This window comes from Tauraco erythrolophus, chromosome Z, assembly GCF_009769465.1.
Source record: "Tauraco erythrolophus isolate bTauEry1 chromosome Z, bTauEry1.pri, whole genome shotgun sequence".
Classification (NCBI taxonomy): Eukaryota; Metazoa; Chordata; class Aves; order Musophagiformes; family Musophagidae; genus Tauraco; species Tauraco erythrolophus.
In genome coordinates this window covers 82657374-82676421 of record NC_141496.1, presented here as the reverse complement: position 1 = coordinate 82676421, position 19048 = coordinate 82657374, and the positions used below count along the sequence as shown (strand labels likewise).

The 19048-nt window shown below is 40.0% G+C and overlaps 1 protein-coding gene across 6 annotated transcripts in view; it reads left to right on the top strand.

The window, feature by feature from the left end:
• Positions 1–19048, top strand: part of TRPM3 (transient receptor potential cation channel subfamily M member 3) — a 446851-nt gene that overhangs the window by 316194 nt on the left and 111609 nt on the right. For all 6 annotated transcript variants that reach the window (XM_086629266.1, XM_086629272.1, XM_086629270.1 and 3 more), the window contains exon 6: positions 3581–3752. In XM_086629266.1, the coding sequence (XP_086485392.1) occupies positions 3581–3752 (172 nt within the window). The remainder of the gene's footprint in view (positions 1–3580; positions 3753–19048) is intronic.

The following is a 19048-nucleotide window of genomic DNA, read 5'->3' as shown; positions in this document are numbered from 1 at the left end:
ACATTCCAGTGAGTCTTGTCAGAAAGACCAACATTCATATTACCTGCTCTGTATATGTGTACCCGACCCACATGCATCAGAGTGTCAAAATGGGCTAACATGTTTCCTTTTCATTCTTTTATAGTAATCTGAATAACAATGTTAGCTTATAGAACAAGACTGCTTCCTTCTGTCTCTCTTACTTCTTCGTTTTCACAGTGTCAGAAAGATTATGTTTTGCTTTAATTATCTTCTGCAAGTTTCAGAATAACAATGAAAGTTACAAATCTCAGGCAACTAGTTAGTAAATGTATATTACTTTATTGTCATTGGATTTGTTATTACCAGTTTTGACTTATTTTGACAGACATTTTGCAATTATGCTTCCAGAAACATGGTATTCTTTCAGAATAAATTGAATTTCTGGGGGGAAAAGGCATACAAATAGCCATAAATAATTAGTTCACAACTTTGTTTCACTATAACTTTTATCCAGTGTCAAAGGATCAGAGCCCCCTTGCAGGCTGGGTCAGGAAACAATTACTCTAAGGAAAAGTGTAAGGAAAAAAGATTCGGCTCTCTTGTTGCAAACTACAAGGTGGGAAGCATGCCTAGGGTGAAGCTGGGGGCTGACGTATTGGTAGCATATACAGAGAATTTGGACCATGATGCTTCCAGGATCCTCTAAATTAAACCAGGAACTACTGTATTCCCTGGTGTGCCCCAGAACAGTGAGGCTGCAGAGAAGGCTCACTTTGAACAACAGCTACTACTTTCTTGAGAAGCAAAGCACGTGCCTCTCTCTTTTTCCACCACTACTCTGAACGCACTGAGTTTGTTGTAAATTCTTTGCCTTCACCTAGACCACTCAGGTTCATGCTTTGGATCACGACACACGCATGCCCACTGTCCATGCTGAGTTACCCTGAGCGACTTTTCAAGTGCCATTCCTATGTGGAGTGTCACATGCTCATGGGGAATGTAAACAAGTGTATGACAGTGCTTTTATTTCAAGCTTGCTGCCACCTCAGGGTGCAAAGGCAACTGCTGGGGTTATCCCAGCTCCTCACCTATTGACAGAACGCCCTCAGCCCGTGCAGCAGGAGTACTGCTTCACAGCATGGCTGCTGTCACATTCATTAACCTACGTTTAGAGGGGTTGTCTTGAGCATAAATGCTTCCTTTCAACTCTGCAGAGGATGATGCCAGGGGACATTATTCCCTCTTCTCAATGTAGAAAGAGGATGATAAGACAATAAAGTCAAAGTATTCCTAAGCTTTCAACTTGCCTGTAAAATACAAGGGATTGAAAAGAACAAAGGAATGGGAACTGCAAGAGCGAGAAATTGAAAATCTGCTGTGTAGTGGAAAAGCAATTTACCTCAAGGAAATAACCTCAAAGCCTAGGATTTTCCTGCCTTCCTGAAGATTTTGGTTATCCTTTAATCAGGAAAAGAGTCTGACAGTGTAGTTTGCGAAATTTATTATTAAAAAAAATATTTCGGCTGTTGAACTGTGCGTGCTGTGAACAGTTCAATTGAAAATAATTGTATTCTCATTTTAACATCTATAAAGTTTATTAATAATAAGATTCACCTTGTAGCTAAACAGCAGACACAGAACCAAAGCATAGCCTTCTAATCTGCCCTGCAGCAGCACTTCTAAGTCAATATGTGGAGCCTTTGGTGTTGCATCTCATTGGAGATCAAGCTGTCACCGTTAGAAGATTTTGAGCTGTGGCTCTTGGGGACAAACCGCAAGCTGTCAGTAGCATTGCATGCTCAGGGGCTTCTAATCATACCATGAAAGGGCGACTCAAGTCATTCCTTTTCTGTGAGATCTTGCTGGTTGTGTCTTCTATATATTGAGAGATGGGGCAGGTATCAGTTTAAAAAAATCTGTAACTGTTGTAGTTTGATTTTATTTCCTTCTTAGGTGTGAGAGAAAGACCCTTCTTTTTCTTTCTGACTGTGGGTGGTACCTACGTCTGTAGAAGCTAGTTAATGAACACGTTCTAGCAGCGTGTTGATATTCATTAAACTATATGCACCTGTAGAATAAATGTTTTATGAATGAGGCACCAAAAGAAACAGTAAAAAAGAAACTTGAGCCAAAACTATCACCTCTTCTCACAATGGAGTGTACTGCCTTGCTGTTGGCCGTCTGCCCTCTTGGTCTTCTCAGGCCTGTTTCCTCCCTTTTTTCGGGATGAACAGTTTACAGAGTACCCTCTGTGTGACAGCTTACAACAGCAAAAGAAATCTGTGAGTTTCCCCTTGCCATCCAAGAGTTGACCAAAGTGCTGCAAGCATTCGCAAGTGAAAATAAGATAGAGAGAGATCTCTGGCCAAAGGATTGCTAACATGTATTATTTATAAAGAATTATGTCTCAATTAGAGAGCTCTTTGGAATAACAAAAAGGGAGAGAAGCTTCGGAAGAAATTAATAAGTCAATATATTTCTGTCTGCAAGTATTTTTGTCAAAACATGACTGTACACTTTTGTGCATTAAAAACCACAAGATTTTGTTAGATTTGCAAAATCAACAATACCAGAGTCATGAAGAAAAGTCCTTGCAGATTAAGTATAGCTCAGCTGAGTTTTGTAACAAGTCACTTCAGCATTTCTCAGCTAGAACTTGATTCTACAAATTTTCAGGAGTTTTGTCTTTCCAAAGAGACAAGACATACATAAACAATGTAGAGAACAATATTTCTAGCAAATGTCTTTGAATGATCAGCCAGGATCCCTTGACACAACATCAATTCTTTTGCCGCATCAGTACAGTCTTACTTAACGTCACTGAAGATCACCAAAGTACCTGACAGCCAAACGTGGTCCAGTGCTATTATGTGGTCTATCTGAAGGCTACGACTGGGATAACTCTGCAACAACTCACTCCATCTGCAGAAAAGTTTCTTCTGATGAAAACAAAACAGGAAGTGTAGCAAACTCCCCATTGAATGGAAACTTTCTGAAGCTGTTGTGAGCACAAGCAACTGCCTTTGTACTATGCCAAGAATGGGCAAATAGTTTTTTCCAAGGAAATTGAAAATGTGGTGAAAATGTGTACACCTCTCGAAGAGTGGAACACACCTATATTGGTGTGTCTGCAGAGGACCTCCTGTGCTGGTGGCTCTGAGCTAGAACAGGGGGCATGTTGCTGGGTGGGTCTGTGAAAGAAGAATCAAAGGTTTTGATAAGATGAGGTGAGGATTTACAGCAACACTATTGAAAGACAGCAGCAGACAGGTTGTACAGTTTGCATGTGTAGTAGCACAGACCTTTGGAGGACCAACCATTAGCTGGACTTAGACTGAAACGATGGCTGTTGATGCTGTTGAAACAGATTACATGGAAAACCTTTTAAGCAGTGTCTGAGTCTAAAAGTTCAATATTTACAAGGGGCGGCCACACTGGTTTAAGTACTAAGGTTATTTTCTACTTTACACATAGAAGACAGCAGTGCTTGAGTCTTGCTTCTAACAATTTTGATTTTTTCTTTTTCTTTTGTATCACCTTGTCAGTATCTTGTAATTGATTTAGTTCAGAGGGTCCTTTCTGTTCAGCATTGTTTTTTTCCTCTGTCTCTAAAATTCAGGTGGTCCGACCATACCAGACGATGTCCAATCCCATGAGTAAGTTGACAGTGCTCAACAGTATGCATTCTCATTTTATTTTGGCTGACAATGGCACTACTGGTAAATATGGAGCAGAGGTGAAACTTCGTAGACAGCTGGAAAAGCACATTTCACTTCAGAAGATAAATACAAGTGAGTAACATTTTGATTGTATTGTTTTATAATTGCAATCATATCAAAGACACTATGAGTTTAAATAGGCAATAAAGTAGTATTTGAGAAGTAGTCCTACTGTCTAAAATTGTGAACATGAGCTAATAAAAGGAAATAATGGTGAACAGGGATAATAAAATTTTGGTTTAGAGTACTGTGAGTAGGGGTACAGCACAAATAGCTGAATTTGTTTCTGAGAAGTTTCAAACAATATTTGTCAAGGTTCATCAGATTCAACTTACGTCTTTGGTACCCCCATCTCCTTAAAACTGTATGCAGTCCTGGTCACCTTCATTTTTTAAAGGATATGGTGGAATTAGTAAAGTTAGAGAAAAGAGTGACGAAAAGTAAGGGAGACCTTTTTATTGTAAAAATTTTGCAGGTTGGAAGACAGATGACTGAGCTGTGTAGACATATATAAAATCCTGCATGGTTGCAGCAGAAATTACTGGACAACACAAGCGGTCCCAAAGCCATTGATATTTAGAGGTAGAGAGAGTATCCCATATAAGTGTTACTATGTTTGCACTGTGTTTATTATTGCCTAGGCAGCTGTCATTACCCACAAGCAGAGGTAGGAGATTAGATGGTCCTTTCACCTTGTCTTTTACAATCATGAGGATACATTCCACATCATGATCAGACTGAAGCCCCAGTTTTTCCCTCAAAATTATAGTATTTCTTTCTTTTATAATCATATACCACTTTCTTACATAAAATGAAAAGTAAATAGACACCTAAGTAAGCACTTCTGCTTGGATAAAATACAAAGATGGTATCTCAATATTAGTAGTATTATTTCTGTAGTGTACAGATGCTTTATTTAGATGGGGAGTTAATTTCTTTCTAGATATTTTGGATATAAATTTTTTCCTTCTGTTTAAAATCATTTAGATTTTAGAAACTTAATGCTATCAAAGGGAAAAAAGATCAGCTCTAGAAATTGAACCTAGGCCAGGGAAGAAATCTTCCTTTGAACGTTAGCCAGGCAGGTATTTTTTTAGTCTCACAAACAAACCTCAGTGTTGTACCTGCATAAGCTACCTTTAGGAATGAAAACAGAACTCATTTTTCAAAAGTGATCATATGCACAGCCTTTCTGCTGATAACTCCCTGTAAACATGCAATTTTGAGGCCAGGAACAGTGAGAGTTTTTGTGATATAAGTACTTGAAACTGGAATAACTCTGGGAAACTCATTTAGGCTCTTGAACATCAGATGATAATGAGTTACAGGCAGGCCCCATGGGGTGAACATAAACTAGCGTGTTGGCCATGCTTGATAAAGCTTTTTGTATGACGAGTATAGTCTGTGCCTAAATTAAAATGATGTGCTACTTACACCTTTCAACATCACTGCACGAACTACACACCCTACAGGCTTTTTAATTTTACAATATCAGAGTATATATTGTGTTTTCTCAGAGGGAAGTGTGCAGGTTATGTAAAATGTGTGTGCATCCTAAGTGGTGTGTGGATGCCTGTGTGTTTCCTTAGCAGATGGAGATAGTGTGATCTAATCCTAGGTTGACCAGCAACAAAAATTACCATTTTAAAATGGCATATATAATGTAATAAAACTGTAGAAAACTGTCATAAATAATAATTATTTTGAGGACATTTAGAAGAAAAATGTGAGCTTTTGCAGTTTACAGCACAACATTGTGTTGGGGAAATCTCTGTTAAAAATCAAATCTCTTTAGAGAGATTTAACTTAATTCAGGTTGGACAACAGGTTTATCTGTTGAAAAGTGATTGATGGATGAACCTCCAAACTTTGATGGTTCAAGTCAAATACTTGCCTAACCTCTTCAAAGACCTATAAAAAAGAAGGATTTATCTTCTCTGGCTTCTCTCTGCAGCCCTATCACCCCACCTCACAGGAGTATGTATGTTCCTTTTCTCTTCCCTTTTCTCTGTGACAGAGTTTCTCTGTCATTTAACCTCTCCTTCCCAAATCTTTCTCTCTTACAAACACAAAAACGATGAGTCTCACAACACTTCTTCAAAATAGAAATGTGAGACAACTGTTAAGAAGGAAGGTTGCTGGTAAGATTTGTGCATCTTGTTCCGGTGACACCCAGAATGTTTCTGCCACGTTTTGTTTTCTTTTGTTTTAAAAGAAGGTGACTGAATCCTGCCCAGCCTCTAGTTAATAGAAAGGTGTCCATATGGAGGAGAGAAGGACCACCTGCCCTGTTGGGTCAGCCAAACAGATGGCCACTTTCTGATGCCTTTCCTTACCCTCATTCCTAGCAGAGCAGCGGAGATCCTCCGCCCTGTGCATGCAGGGGTGCTGCTGCAAAGGGATCTTCATCCAAACAGGAGTGTGTGCAGCTCTGCGTGTGTGTCCCTGCTTACCGTTTCCCAGTAGAAAGCATGTGGAGTGAGAAAAAACACTGACAGCATCAGACTTCTGTTTGCTAGAGAGCAAACTCTCAGGAAAAGGTATCATTTTTAGTTAATCGCCAGACAAAAGAGCAGAGGGCTAGAAAAGAGAACAGATTTAGGAACTAATAAACAGTTGGTAACTTCTTATTTCACAGCCTGTCCCTGGACAATAGTGCTGAAAGCAGATTTTATTCTTATTTTTAAGCCTGCCTGACTTTTACATGCTAGGCTTGTTATTTCTTCTTATTTACTTTTCTTTGCTTCAACTGTAGCTTTCTCCAGTGCAGTGAAAGCTCTCCTGCATGTTTGGGATCACACACTCTTCACAAAGGGAAACGTCAAGCTTGTGATCACCTATTAAAGACACAGAAAGTGATATTCCCTTCAAATAGATTAGGACAGTGACAGTCTCTTTTATAGAATTTAAGATTAAATCAGGTCATTAATTCTGAAGGACTCAGCTGTTTTTGTTCCTAACATGATGTCACTTTCAGTCATTCAGCAGTATCTAATTTTCTGAATTAGTGTAGTATAAAATAATTACAAAAAGCTTGCCTTATGGCCCCTATGAAAACTAGAGGAAATATTTCATTGAATACTCCATTTCTACTCTGACTTTTTAACCTTTGCCAACTCCATAGCTCTTATTTTGTCAACTGCAAATACTGAGAAATTAAAAAATGCTTTCCAGGCAAGCAGAGGGTACAGTTACATTTGTGAGTCAGTCTGAGTCTGCAGGTTCAAGACAGAGTCACTCAGTTGTGCATTTAGCTAGAGGTCAATTTGATGCTTCAACAGTCAGGACAGGTCTTCCTTATTTTCACAAGTGAAGACTATTTTAGCATAGCCCAGCAACTATGTCTTGCAGGGAGCCGCAAGTTATCTCAAACTCAAGAAGTTTCAAAGTGCATCATTTTGTAGTGAGAAATGTTGAAAGATGAACTTTCCTAAAACTTTCAAGATCAAAAGGAAATATTGAAAGTTATCCGATCAGAAATGTTTCTGGTTTCAAATTCACACAAACATCTGAGTCCTGGATTTTTTGCTGGAATTAAAGGTAGGGAGATCACCTTAAGATATGCTCTGGAAGGAAGGGAAAATATCTTTGTGACCATCTCTGGATAATTTAGCAGGTCACGTTAGAATTTTTGCATTGAAATATGGAGTTAAAACATTTTTTGTTCATCTTATTCCGAAAATATTGCATTAACAAGCAAAAAGTTTTAATGACAATTGTACAGAGATTAAGAGGTGTGATTTTTCAGTGATACAGTAAGTGGACTGCAGCTGTGTTTCCAGCTGTGATGCTATGCTTATACTCTTTCTTGACATGCCGGAGTCTACAGCATGTCAGGCTGATGTAATTCACTGCTGCCAGTTTACTGATTTCTGATTCACTGTTTCAGGAAGAGCTCATAATACTAAACTCTGCCTCATTGCCTTGAACTAAAGAGGCTCCACAGCCATTTGTAGAATGATAGCTTTCATATGGGCTGGAACAGACCTCTGCAGGTTCCCAATCTGAGTGTCCTCTCAAAGTGGACTATTGTCAATGCTAGACAAGCATGTCCATAGCTTTGTTCAGCCAAGTCTGGAAACCTCCAATAATGGATATTTAACCATCTATATGGACATCAGCAAAACGTTTGGAAATTTTCCCCACCCCACCATCAGTGTCTGATCTGGAGCCCTTAAACCACTATTTGCAGCCATTTTCCCTTCATAGGGCCTAGCTCTGGCAAGAAGAGTATGCCTCTAACACCTTTTTAACACCGCTGCAGATGCTTGTAGGCAGGTATTAGATTATTCAGACTTCTTTTCAAATGGCTAAACAAGCCCTGTGGTCTCAAACTCTCCTCTTCAGATATATGCTCTAAGCCACTAAAAGCATCCATTTCTCTGGATGCTCGCTAGTTTCTTCTCATTCTTCTTGAAGCAGAGCCCAAACCTGAATCCAGTACTTCAGATGCAGCCCTGCTAGTGATGAACAGAGTGGGAGTGGGATAAAAACTCACAGTTGACGTACTTCTCTAACATAGCACAAGTGCATGGTTTGCCTGATGTGCACTGAGACCATGCTGTTGGATCATACTGAAATTGGCATCCACTGTAACCCCAGGTCCATGACATAAGGATCTAGTCATCTGATTAGAACATAAGCTACAAGTTTTACTCTGAACAGTCAAGCAATTTACCTTGTTGGAATCCTTTTCCAAGAATGAATACAGAAAAATTGTGATTTATGTGGGATTTTTTCAAGTTCAGACTTCTTTTTTTTCCAAGAATCACACAAGCCCTTGTTGTCTTTGAGCCCTGAAATAATTTTCAGATTAAAAATATGTGGTCTAATTGACTACCTTTATAAGGGTGACTAAAAGTAAGTAGGCATTCATCGTCAAGAGGTGGTCTGCCATGATATTTTAGACCTAGCATTTAATTATTCTTTTTCCAAAATTCTAGTGCATCCTCAAGCTCCTCTCATCTACAGTATTCCGTTATTAAAGTCATTCTAAAGCCTTATATTTCAACACTCAATTTTATTCAGAAGGAATAGGAATCAACGTATCCTCTAAAATGCTGAGAATTTCTTTTATTTTCTAGAATCCCATACACAATACACTCCGCCTCCTCCTAGTGCCTGGGAAGTTGGCTGCACATTGTAGGTTTTTCAGACCCTTTGCAGCTGCTTTTTCCGAAATATTGTATACATACACGTTCTTTCCAATGGGTCACAATGATACAAAGAAATATTTCAAAATAAAATGTTTAAAATAAAAGAGGCAGAACAATTTTCACCAGAAAACTGGTATTGACATTGGAATAGAAATCAATTAATATCTTACAATCCCTCAGGATGTGAAAGTGCAGCTAGTCTTTTTTTTTCCCATCCTGGGAAAATACTAGTGGCCGGTAGAGAAAGAGAACATAATGTGTCACCACACAGATGATGTAATGTATAAACAGAAAAAGGAAAGAAATGAAGCATCTAATTACTAGAGATGACCTATTGCAAATTCTCCAATTATGACATCCTTGGACACTAACAAAGCATTTCTGTGAAGTGTGCCAGAATGACCTGGTCATTTGCTAAGTTGTACATCATCGCCACTTCTGCAGAACATTGCTGAGTAACACAATAGGTACGTCAGTCTTGCCTCCAACCAGAAACACAAAAGAAATCTGTCTGCAAGATGTGCATTGAAAGTTACAAGTCATAAAATATTAATTCCTGCTGCTCCACAGATGTTTAGATTAGAATAATTGCCAATGTAGCAACTCAGCTAATGGGTCTGATCTGAGGACTGTTAATCATATTCACACAAAGTCGCTCCCAACAGTTTGACATGACGTGGGTTTCACCCATTTTGTGATTAGCCAGAACAATGCTTTCTCATTAACAAATGTGGTCTAGAATTACTTCATATTAGATAAAAAAGACCCTTTACCGGTACTTGCAGAATCTTCAAAAATCCTACCCAAAGTTTCCCTCTTTTGTCTCTGCATACATGTTTGCATTTTTTTTAATATGCAGTTCATTCCTCCTGTTTGCATTAAGGCCTTCAGTTCATGTGGTATAGTTGTTGCTATTAACTGAATTATTACTACGAACGGCAATGTTCTCAAATCCTTAAAGAGCTTAAGACATTATTGCCAAGCACTTCCATCATAAATGCCTACTTCATATGGATGATCTGATGGGATCAGTGGAGAAAGACTGAACCCAAATTATTTGTATACGTGAGACAATCGCACATGGCCTATATGAAAGTTTTTCAGTTGAATGAAAGAGTTTGTGAAGTGCTTAGGAATGCTGTAAGTTTTTCTTTAGAAGAACGAGTATAATTATTTGTCAGTAGATCCAGAATCTGGATGCAACGCAATGCAATGCAATGCAATGGGATGTGATGCAACACATCGTAAAGCATAGCATAGCATAGCATAGCATGGACTTAGAGCATCTTCTTGTGTATGCAAAACTATTTTGGGAAACATAAAATCATTTCATCTTGCATGTATCACCACATACATGTCAGAAATAAAGTTTGTGTTTGGCATGTGTTAGAAAGAAGTAACATGCTTTCACTAGCAGTTAGAAGGGCAGGATAAGCTTTTGTATTGTATTGGCAAATCTGCCAAATGGCCTTGAAAACTTACTCATCATATGCTAGTGACATTATGAGAAGGCTCTGGGAAGACGTTCTAGCATCCTTCCAGTACCTAAAGGGGACCTACAAGAAAGGTGGAGAGGGACTTTTTACAAGGGTGCATAGTGTTAAGACAAGTGTTAAATGCCTCTACGCTAATGCACACAGCATGGGGAACAAGCAAGAGAAGTTAAAAGTGTGTGCGTGCCTGCAGGAATACGATCTTATTGGCCTCACAGAGATGTGGTAGGATGAATCCTATGACTGGAGCATCAGAATGCAAGGATACACTCTTTAGGAAGGATAAGCAGGGGAGAAGAGGAGGAGGGGTTGTCCTCTATGTCAAAGACCAGCTGGAGTGCTTGGAGCTGCACGTGGGGACAGATGAGGAGGCAACTGAGAGCTTATGGGTCAGGATTAAAGGGAGGGCAGGGACAGAGGACATAGTAGTGGGGATCTGCTACAGACCACATGACCAGGAGGACCGAGTGGATGAGGCCCTCTACAGACAGATAGGAGCAGCCTCATGTTCACAAGCCCTGGGCCTCATGGGGGCTTCAACCACCCTGATATCTGTTGGAGGCACAACGCAGCAGGGCATAGGCAATCCAGGAGGTTCCTGGAATGCATGGATGATAACTTCCTTCTCCAAGTGGTAGAAGAACCAAGAAGAGGTGCCTTGCTGGACCTTGTTCTCACCAACAATGAAGGGCTGTTGGGGAACATGATGCTCAAGGGCAGCCTTGGCTGCAGTGATCATGAAATGGTGGAGTTCAAGATACTTAGGGAGGCCAGGGGGGTGCACAGCAAGCTCACTAGCCTGGATTTCAGGAGAGCAGACTTTGGCCTCTTCAGGGATCACCTCGGTAGAGTACAATGGGATGAAGCCCTGGAGGGAAGAGGGGCCCAAGAAAGCTGGATATTATTCAAGGATCACCTCCTCCAAGCTCAGGAGCAGTGCATCCCAACAAAAATGAAGTCAGGGAGGAACACCGGGAGGCCTACATGGATGAACAAGGAGCTCCAGGACCAACTCGGACACAAAAAGAAGACCTACAGAGGGTGAAAGCAAGGACAGGTAGCCTGGGAAGAATACAAAGAAATTGTCCGAGCAACCAGAGATCAGGTTAGGAAAGCTAAAGCCCTGATAGAGTTAAATCTAGCCAGGGACATCAAGGGCAACAAGAAAATCTTCTATAGATATGTCAGTGATAAAAAGAGAACTAGGGAAAACATAGGCCCTCTCTGGAAGGAAATGAGGGACCTGGGTACCCAGGATATGGAGAAGCCTGAGGTTCTCAATGACTCTTTTTTTGCCTCAGTCTTCACTGGCAAGAGCTCCAGCTGCACAGCCCAAGTCACAGAAGGCAAAGGCAGGGACTGGGAGAATGAAGAACCACCCACTGTAGGAGGAGATCAGGTTTGAGACCATGAAAGGAACCTGGAGGTGCACAAGTCCATGGGTCCTGATGAGGTGCATCCGTGGGTCCTGAGGGAACTGGTAGATGAAGTTGCTAAGCCACTATCCATCATATCTGAGAAGTCATGGCAGTCTGGTGAAGTTCCCACTGACTGGAAAAGGGGAAACATAGCCCCCATCTTTAAAAAGGGAAAAAAAGAAGACCTGGGGAACTACAGGCCAGTCAGTCTCACCTCTGTGCCCGGCAAGATCATGGAGCAGATCCTCCTGGTGACTATGCTAAGGCACATGGAAAATAAGGAGGTGATGGGTGACAGCCAGCATGGCTTCACTAAGGGCAAATCCTGCCTGACTAATTTGGTGGCCTCCTATGATGAGGTTACAGCATTGATGGATAGCGGAAGAGCAATTGACATTGTCTACCTGGACTTGTGCAAAGCATTTGATGCTGTCCCACAGGACATCCTTGTCTCTAAACTGGAAAGACATGGTTTTGATGGATGGACCACTTGGTGAATAAGGAATTGGCTGGATGGTCACACTCAAAGAGTTGTCATCAATGGTTCAATGTTCAAGTGGAGGCCAGTGACGAGTGGTGTTCCTCAGGGGTCAGTACTGGGGCCAGTGCTATTTAACATCTTTGTTGGTGACACGGACAGTGGGATCGAGTGCATCCTCAGCAAGTTTGCAGATGACACCAAGTTTTGTGGTGTTGTGGACACGCCGGAGGGAAGGGATGCCATCCAGAGGGACCTTGACAGGCTGGAGAGGTGGGCCTGTGAGAACCTCATGAAGTTCAACAAGGCCAAGTGCAAGGTCCTGCACGTGGGTCAGGGCAATCCCAAGCACAAGTACAGGCTGGGCAGAGAATGGATTGAGAGCAGCCCTGAGGAAAAGGACTTGGGAGTGCTGGTGGATGAGAAGCTCAACATGAGCCGGCAATGCGCGCTGGCAGCCCAGAAAGCCAACTGCATCCTGGGCTGCATCCAAACAAGCGTGGCCAGCAGATCAAGGGAGGTGATTCTGCCCCTCTACTCTGCTCTCGTGTGACCCCACCTGGAATACTGCATTCAGCTCTGGGGTCCCCAACACAAGAAGGACATGGAGCTGCTGGAGCGAGTCCAGAGGAGGACCACAAAGATGATCTGAGGGCTGGAGCACCTCTGCTATGAAGGTGGGCTGAGAGAGTTGGGGCTGTTCAGCCTGGAGAAGAGAAGGCTCTGGGGTGATCTTATTGCAGCCTTCCAGTACTACAAGGGGGCCTACAGGAAAGCTGAAGAGGGACTTTTTACAAGAGTGTGTAGTGATAGGACAAGGGGCAATGGCTTTAAACTGAAAGAGATCAGATTTCGATTAGATCTAAGGAAGAAATTTTTCTCTATGGGGGTGGTGAGGCACTGGAACAGGTTGCCCAGAGAAGCTGTAGATGCCCCATTCCTGGAAGCGTTCAAGGCCAGGTTGGATGAGGCTTTGAGCAAGTTGATGTAGGAGAATGTGTCCCTGCCCATGGATGAGCGGTTAGAACTAGAGGATCTTTAAGTTCCTTCCAAACCAAACTATTTTATGATTCTATCACTTTTCTTTTAAACACAGACATCTTTCTTATATTGTAAGCTTCATCTCCTGAAAGATGTAAATCTTGGTCAGAACACTATCAGAGTTTTCTGTAACTAACTGACAGAGAATTTACATCCTTAAAATTTGCTTTGAAAATAGGTGTAGTCCAACCAGTGAGGCAGTGGTATTGACATTGGAGTTAACAGCTAACATAGTAGATTGAAATGTAAAAAGATCAGTGTTTGCCCTAATGAGTTAAAAGAGGCTCATTTACTTGTTAGCTTGGAGTACTTAGATTTATGCCACTTTGTAGTATGAGACAACCTCAGAGAAGGCAAGAAGAGTGATGAGGCAAAAGGACTTCACCATCATGAAGAATGAAGATGATAATATAGAATGTCACCTAGACAGCAGGAGTCCAACCTTTGCTGATGAGGGGGAAAACATTTTTCACTATGAAAACTCTTTATTGGTCATAAAACTAGCTACCAGCTTCTTCTTCAGGAGCTGTTGTGTAGAAAAAACAAAGCCCTTTTTGAGATTTTTAACAACTCTTTTTACAGAAGATCCAATAATAAGGTAAAGATGAGAATGTGTTAACCAAAGACATACTTGAAACCAGAATGCTAAGCCAGAAAACATAAAAGCAATGTATGTTTCATTGCAAGTAGACTCCTTTAAAAAATCAGAATATTTCCAGCAGTTTAGTTTATTTTGTATCTTTTGTGAAATCCTTTAACAAACACATTCTTTTAGCCTTTTTGAAGATTATAGATCCAGAAAATGGACAAAATTATTTCTTCTTCAGAGCCAAATGTAAGCTATAGATCAGATGGGATTCATCTGCATGCAGTTGGCCCCCCTTCTGGAACAGGTGAACTGTGTCACAAGACTTTGTAGAGCAAGGTGTACATTTATTTTAGAATTTATTGTCCATTTATGTTGAAGTCACAACAGATGTATATAGTGAGCCTCAACACTACTTTTCATCTCCCACTCTCCTGCTGCAACACTAACACCCTGTTATCTGCACTGTGCTTCATCTTCTCTGCACTGCGTGAAAACAATAGAAAAAAATATATATTCTGTACCACAGTTTTATTAAGGACTGATGGCTTGTCCTCTTTCCTAGAAGCTCTTGAGACCTCAGTGTTAGGGGTTCTATTTCCCTCAAAATAAAATGAAAATAAAACCCAAACAAACCTCTGTGTATTTGCCCAAGAAGCACTCTGCCCTTCTCAGTCAGTTCCATGCACTGAAGCGTGTTGATATTTCGTAGAAAGACCGCACCAGGTTGTGTAGGTCCACCTTGTGATATTCTTACTCTTCTTCTGATCAGTTCATTGCTGGAAGAATTATCTCCTAGACCATGTAGGGCTTAATGTGGAATATTACTGTTCATTATCAGCCTGCAAATGTTCTTGTTTCAAACGTGCTGTTTGGTGCTGAAGGTTTGCTCTACCTCTGCCATATGCTGTTTGAAAATCGACAGACCACAGGCATTGATACCTGTGTCCTTGTATTTAATCTTTCCTCTTTATAGAGTTGGTGAATGTAGCTAAGTTTTGATAGGCCTATGAGAAAAAAATACCACTGAGTAAGGAATTGATGGATAAGGTTGGGTGATTTGATTGGGTAGAGAAGGTAATTTGGGCAGGGTGATATGTCGACAATATCTGTTCATGTGACCCGTGGACTTCCCTTTGTCATCCTATGCCTGAGAATATATGAAGGGGGCTGGGAAGGCAAAGGGACGTTCAACTGTCATCACTGGCATCTTCTCTGACCATTGCACCATCATCAAATGCATTGGAAATCTCATTTGTTTCAGATTTTTCCTTCATATTCTGTGCAGCCTTAGATGCATTTTCATAACTACATACCTGGGAAGATGTAGGTACAGACTTCTTTCTAGGAGGGGAAGCCTGCTGCGAGTTTAACTTCTGTGAAATCTGAGTAAAACTCAGAACTGTTTGAAGCTTGACTCATTTTAGATTTTGTTAGAGATCTGAAACTTGGGTCTTTTTCATCAAAAGCATCATGATATTGGTGAATCAGGCACTGGAGACAAAAATATCATCTCAGAAAGGTCTGAGAAAGCACATGCAGGTTAAAAATTGTTCTTGAAGCACAGATAAATATGCAATTGATTGAGTGAAAGTGGATCCACAAATTCTTCTCATGGGCTTGACTTTCAACAGATGAGTTTGTTAAAAACATATGTGTTTTCAAATGATCGATATACAAGCAGAACACATGACATTTCAGCTCTATCATGTTTGGACATTTTAGATTTATTGAATTCACTATAAAAATCAGAACAAAGCCATAAAACTAAGAAAGAGAGATTATTTTAGGGTGAATCCTTTTAGCAAAATTTCTACTGTTCTACATCTCATTTGTTGTAGTTTTCTAGAAAGGAGAGATATAATTTTCTGAGATTACATAGTGTCCAACGTGTTGACAAACATGCAAAATATGTCAAGGAAAAGCTCCTCAGTATGTAATTCAAGGCAGTGTAAAAGCTGGTTATATTATTGTGATAACTTTCTAAAGTATGTGGTAGTGTTTACATCCAAAGGGAACTGGGGAAAGTACAAAGGAAGTTAGATAGAATGTGAAAATTACTGAAATTGTAGTTTCTCCTGAGTCTCTTAGGCTGTTACCTACAGCTGATGAGCTCCAAGAAGAGCGAAACCAGTTAGATCCTGTAGTACTGGCCTAATAAAGAGACAACTGCTAGGACAGATAGGGTAAGTTTTGATTGAAATCTATGAAGGTTCTTTTGTGTGTGTCTTTGAAGTGCCAGCTTTGAACAATATATTGCCATCCTGGAGAAGGTAACCACATGGGTTGTTACTGGTTTGTAAGGCTCACAAATCCCAGGGTTTAGTCTCACATAGATTATTCCCATGTCTTGCCTGTTCTGAGGACTCTCTAAACTTTGTCCTTTTGCAAAGACAGGTAAGAAGGTATCACAAATTTTTCATCGTTTTTTCTTGTTGCCATCCCTGATGTCGTTTGGAGAAGTCTTTAGGATCAGTCTAATACTAAGTGAAGATATAGCCCAGGTGTCAGATCCACAGATTTATCTGTCAGTGCCACATCTGGTAGGATGGCAGGTACATCACTAGGTACATTTAGACAGATGAGGAAGGCAATGAACAAATGAAAATGAAAAGTACTGAGATGAGGCAGAAGAGAAGGGAGAACAGACTGGGACAAATGAAATGCAATCATACTCTTAGCAAAGAGGAGAATTAAAAATAGGGGAGGTAAAAGAGGATTATGGATTAGACACAAGGAGACAGAGAGGAAGTGAAAGTGTGTTTGGGATACTAAAAGGAAACGAGAAAGACGAGAATGCAGAATCAAAGTGACCATAACAAGAGGAACAAGAAGAATGAATGCAAACTACAAAGGAAACAATAAAACTGAACAGAACAAAATTTATAATAGTGATTTTAAAATGTGGTTGGGAAGCATGAAAAATAAAAGGGAAATTATAGCAAAGGAGAGTCAATAAGCCTATGGCAGAAGAAAAGTCAAAAAATAAATTGAAAAGCACAAACAAGTCCAATGGTTGTGAGCTTTAGTTTGTTAGTAGTTGTTCTGTGTTATTCTGTCACACATAATCCTTTAGTTCTGTGAATTCGAGAAAGATAGCAAACGTTCTTGTAATTTGTTTTGTTGGCTTACCAGGTCGCTTTGATTTCTGTAGAAACAGGGCATGTAATGAGCCTCCAAACAAGTGGAAGTTCCACTTAATTTATGAAAATAGAAAACTGTGAAAGTTGTTCAGAAGAGGGTAGAATAAGTTCAGGGTCCTTTTTTTTTCACATATATATAATCTGTAAGTTTCTCCACTCTTATTACTGAACAGTCCTTTCAAGGATTAAAAGAAATATCCATCTCATCTTTCCTGTATCTGGAATAAGCAGTAAAGAGTTCTACTCCAGGGAAGGCACAGGAGATAAGGTGTGAGGAAAAGGGAGAGCTGACTGTAAGAAGTGCAGCTATGTGAAATTGAGTTTGAGCTGGTTGTGGTGTCTGGGGGATGTTCCTGTCTCTCTGGCTAACAAGACCTAGCATCCCTCTCTATCATACTGTGAAGGCAAGCTGCATTACCTTTTTTTCAGTCATATTCACTTAGTAGTTAATAATGTAATTGTTCTGGTGGCAAGTACACTGCGGCTGTGATTTGCAGAGCTGAGGGAAGTAGATCTGTTGTATATGCAGGTGATCTTATCTATTCGCTATTGGTATTGATATTTTAGTCAAAATTGTTTCATATGCATCAGGAGGTGCTTCCAAAAAGGCGTGAAGGCTGAAAACAACAGCCTGGAAAACAAAAACAAAAACAAAAACAAAAACAAAAAAAAAAAAAAAAAAAAAAAAAAAAAAAAAAAAAAAACCAAGCTCTAATGTTATTTCCCTGTAACCTATTCAGAAGGATCTGGGTTATTTCTGGGTGTCCTCTGTTATCAGTTAGCCTTTCTGAGGCAGTTGGGACCATAGGCAGTACCACATAGATGTCCAGAGGTGAAGCAGACACACTTCAGTGTGGGCAAACTTTTTAAAGACCATTGTAAATCCAATACCATTTTAAATCTATTTAAGCAGCACTTACCCTGTTGTTAGACACACTCTATTAGCAACCCAAGAGCAGTATCTGTTGACTCTGTATTACTGTAAGGCAAATATTAGTTCAGAAATTAAAAATTACTTTCCTCAAACTTTTAAACTCATGCTGGGTGGACTTTTGCTTATTAAAATTCCAGAGCATATTCAATTGTTTATCCATTCTGTGTAAATACCTCTCACTAGCATACCCAAGTGCTATGCAAACACTTGGACCAAAATGCTCTGAAAGCCAGAGATTTTACGTGGTGTGTTTCTTTCAGCCTTTGCTGATGCAGCACACTGCTGCATACTCTGCTAGCCACATGAAATGTAGCACTGGCCTAGAAGCTGGACTTTTAAGACAGACTTCTTGAGCTAAGGACTTCCTTTGGTTTTCTTTAAGTTCCCAGAACCCTCAAGTTCCAACTTGAGTTTCAAGACACCATAAGCCTCAAACTCTGCAAAACACAGGAAGAAGTGCTCTTTTGCCTTGTTTCAAATATGAATGATTAATGCTTATTAGTTAATTTTCTCTTAAAAATTGCAGTTCATCTCACATATTCAGGTTAAAACTAAGATCAGATGTGATCAAAATGTAGTTCAAAACTGTTAAAGAGCTTGTAAACACATGAACATTTTTGTTGAGCCTCACAACACTTTATCAGCCTTCCATCGACAGTTAAATGGGATTTTCCACTAAATGCCACTGATAAACAATCCTTGCATTAAAAAGTCCTGAAACATAACCTCATCTGTTGAATAAATAGCCTGTACCTGGAAGATACATCGTCTGTTTGATGCAATTAAGAATTTGTTACACTTACGTGTTACACTTACGTGTAACATCCTAACTTGCGTTAGGATTAGAGACCCATGTGTGCAGGGTGGTTTTGCTCTTTCTATTCCTATTTAGTAGAATCACATCTATAAATTTGTAATTTGGTGAACTTTTAATTCATTTTCCGTTTCGATTTTGTAAATATTCATCCACATGACATTCAAATGTTTGAATTGTTACACATCCAAAACATTTGTAACCATCAAAGAAAACCAAACTCAGATGTACTGGTAAGAATTTACCAAATTAAAGTATCAAGATATCTATTGGTAATGGAGTTGTAGTAAACGTGTTCAGAGTGC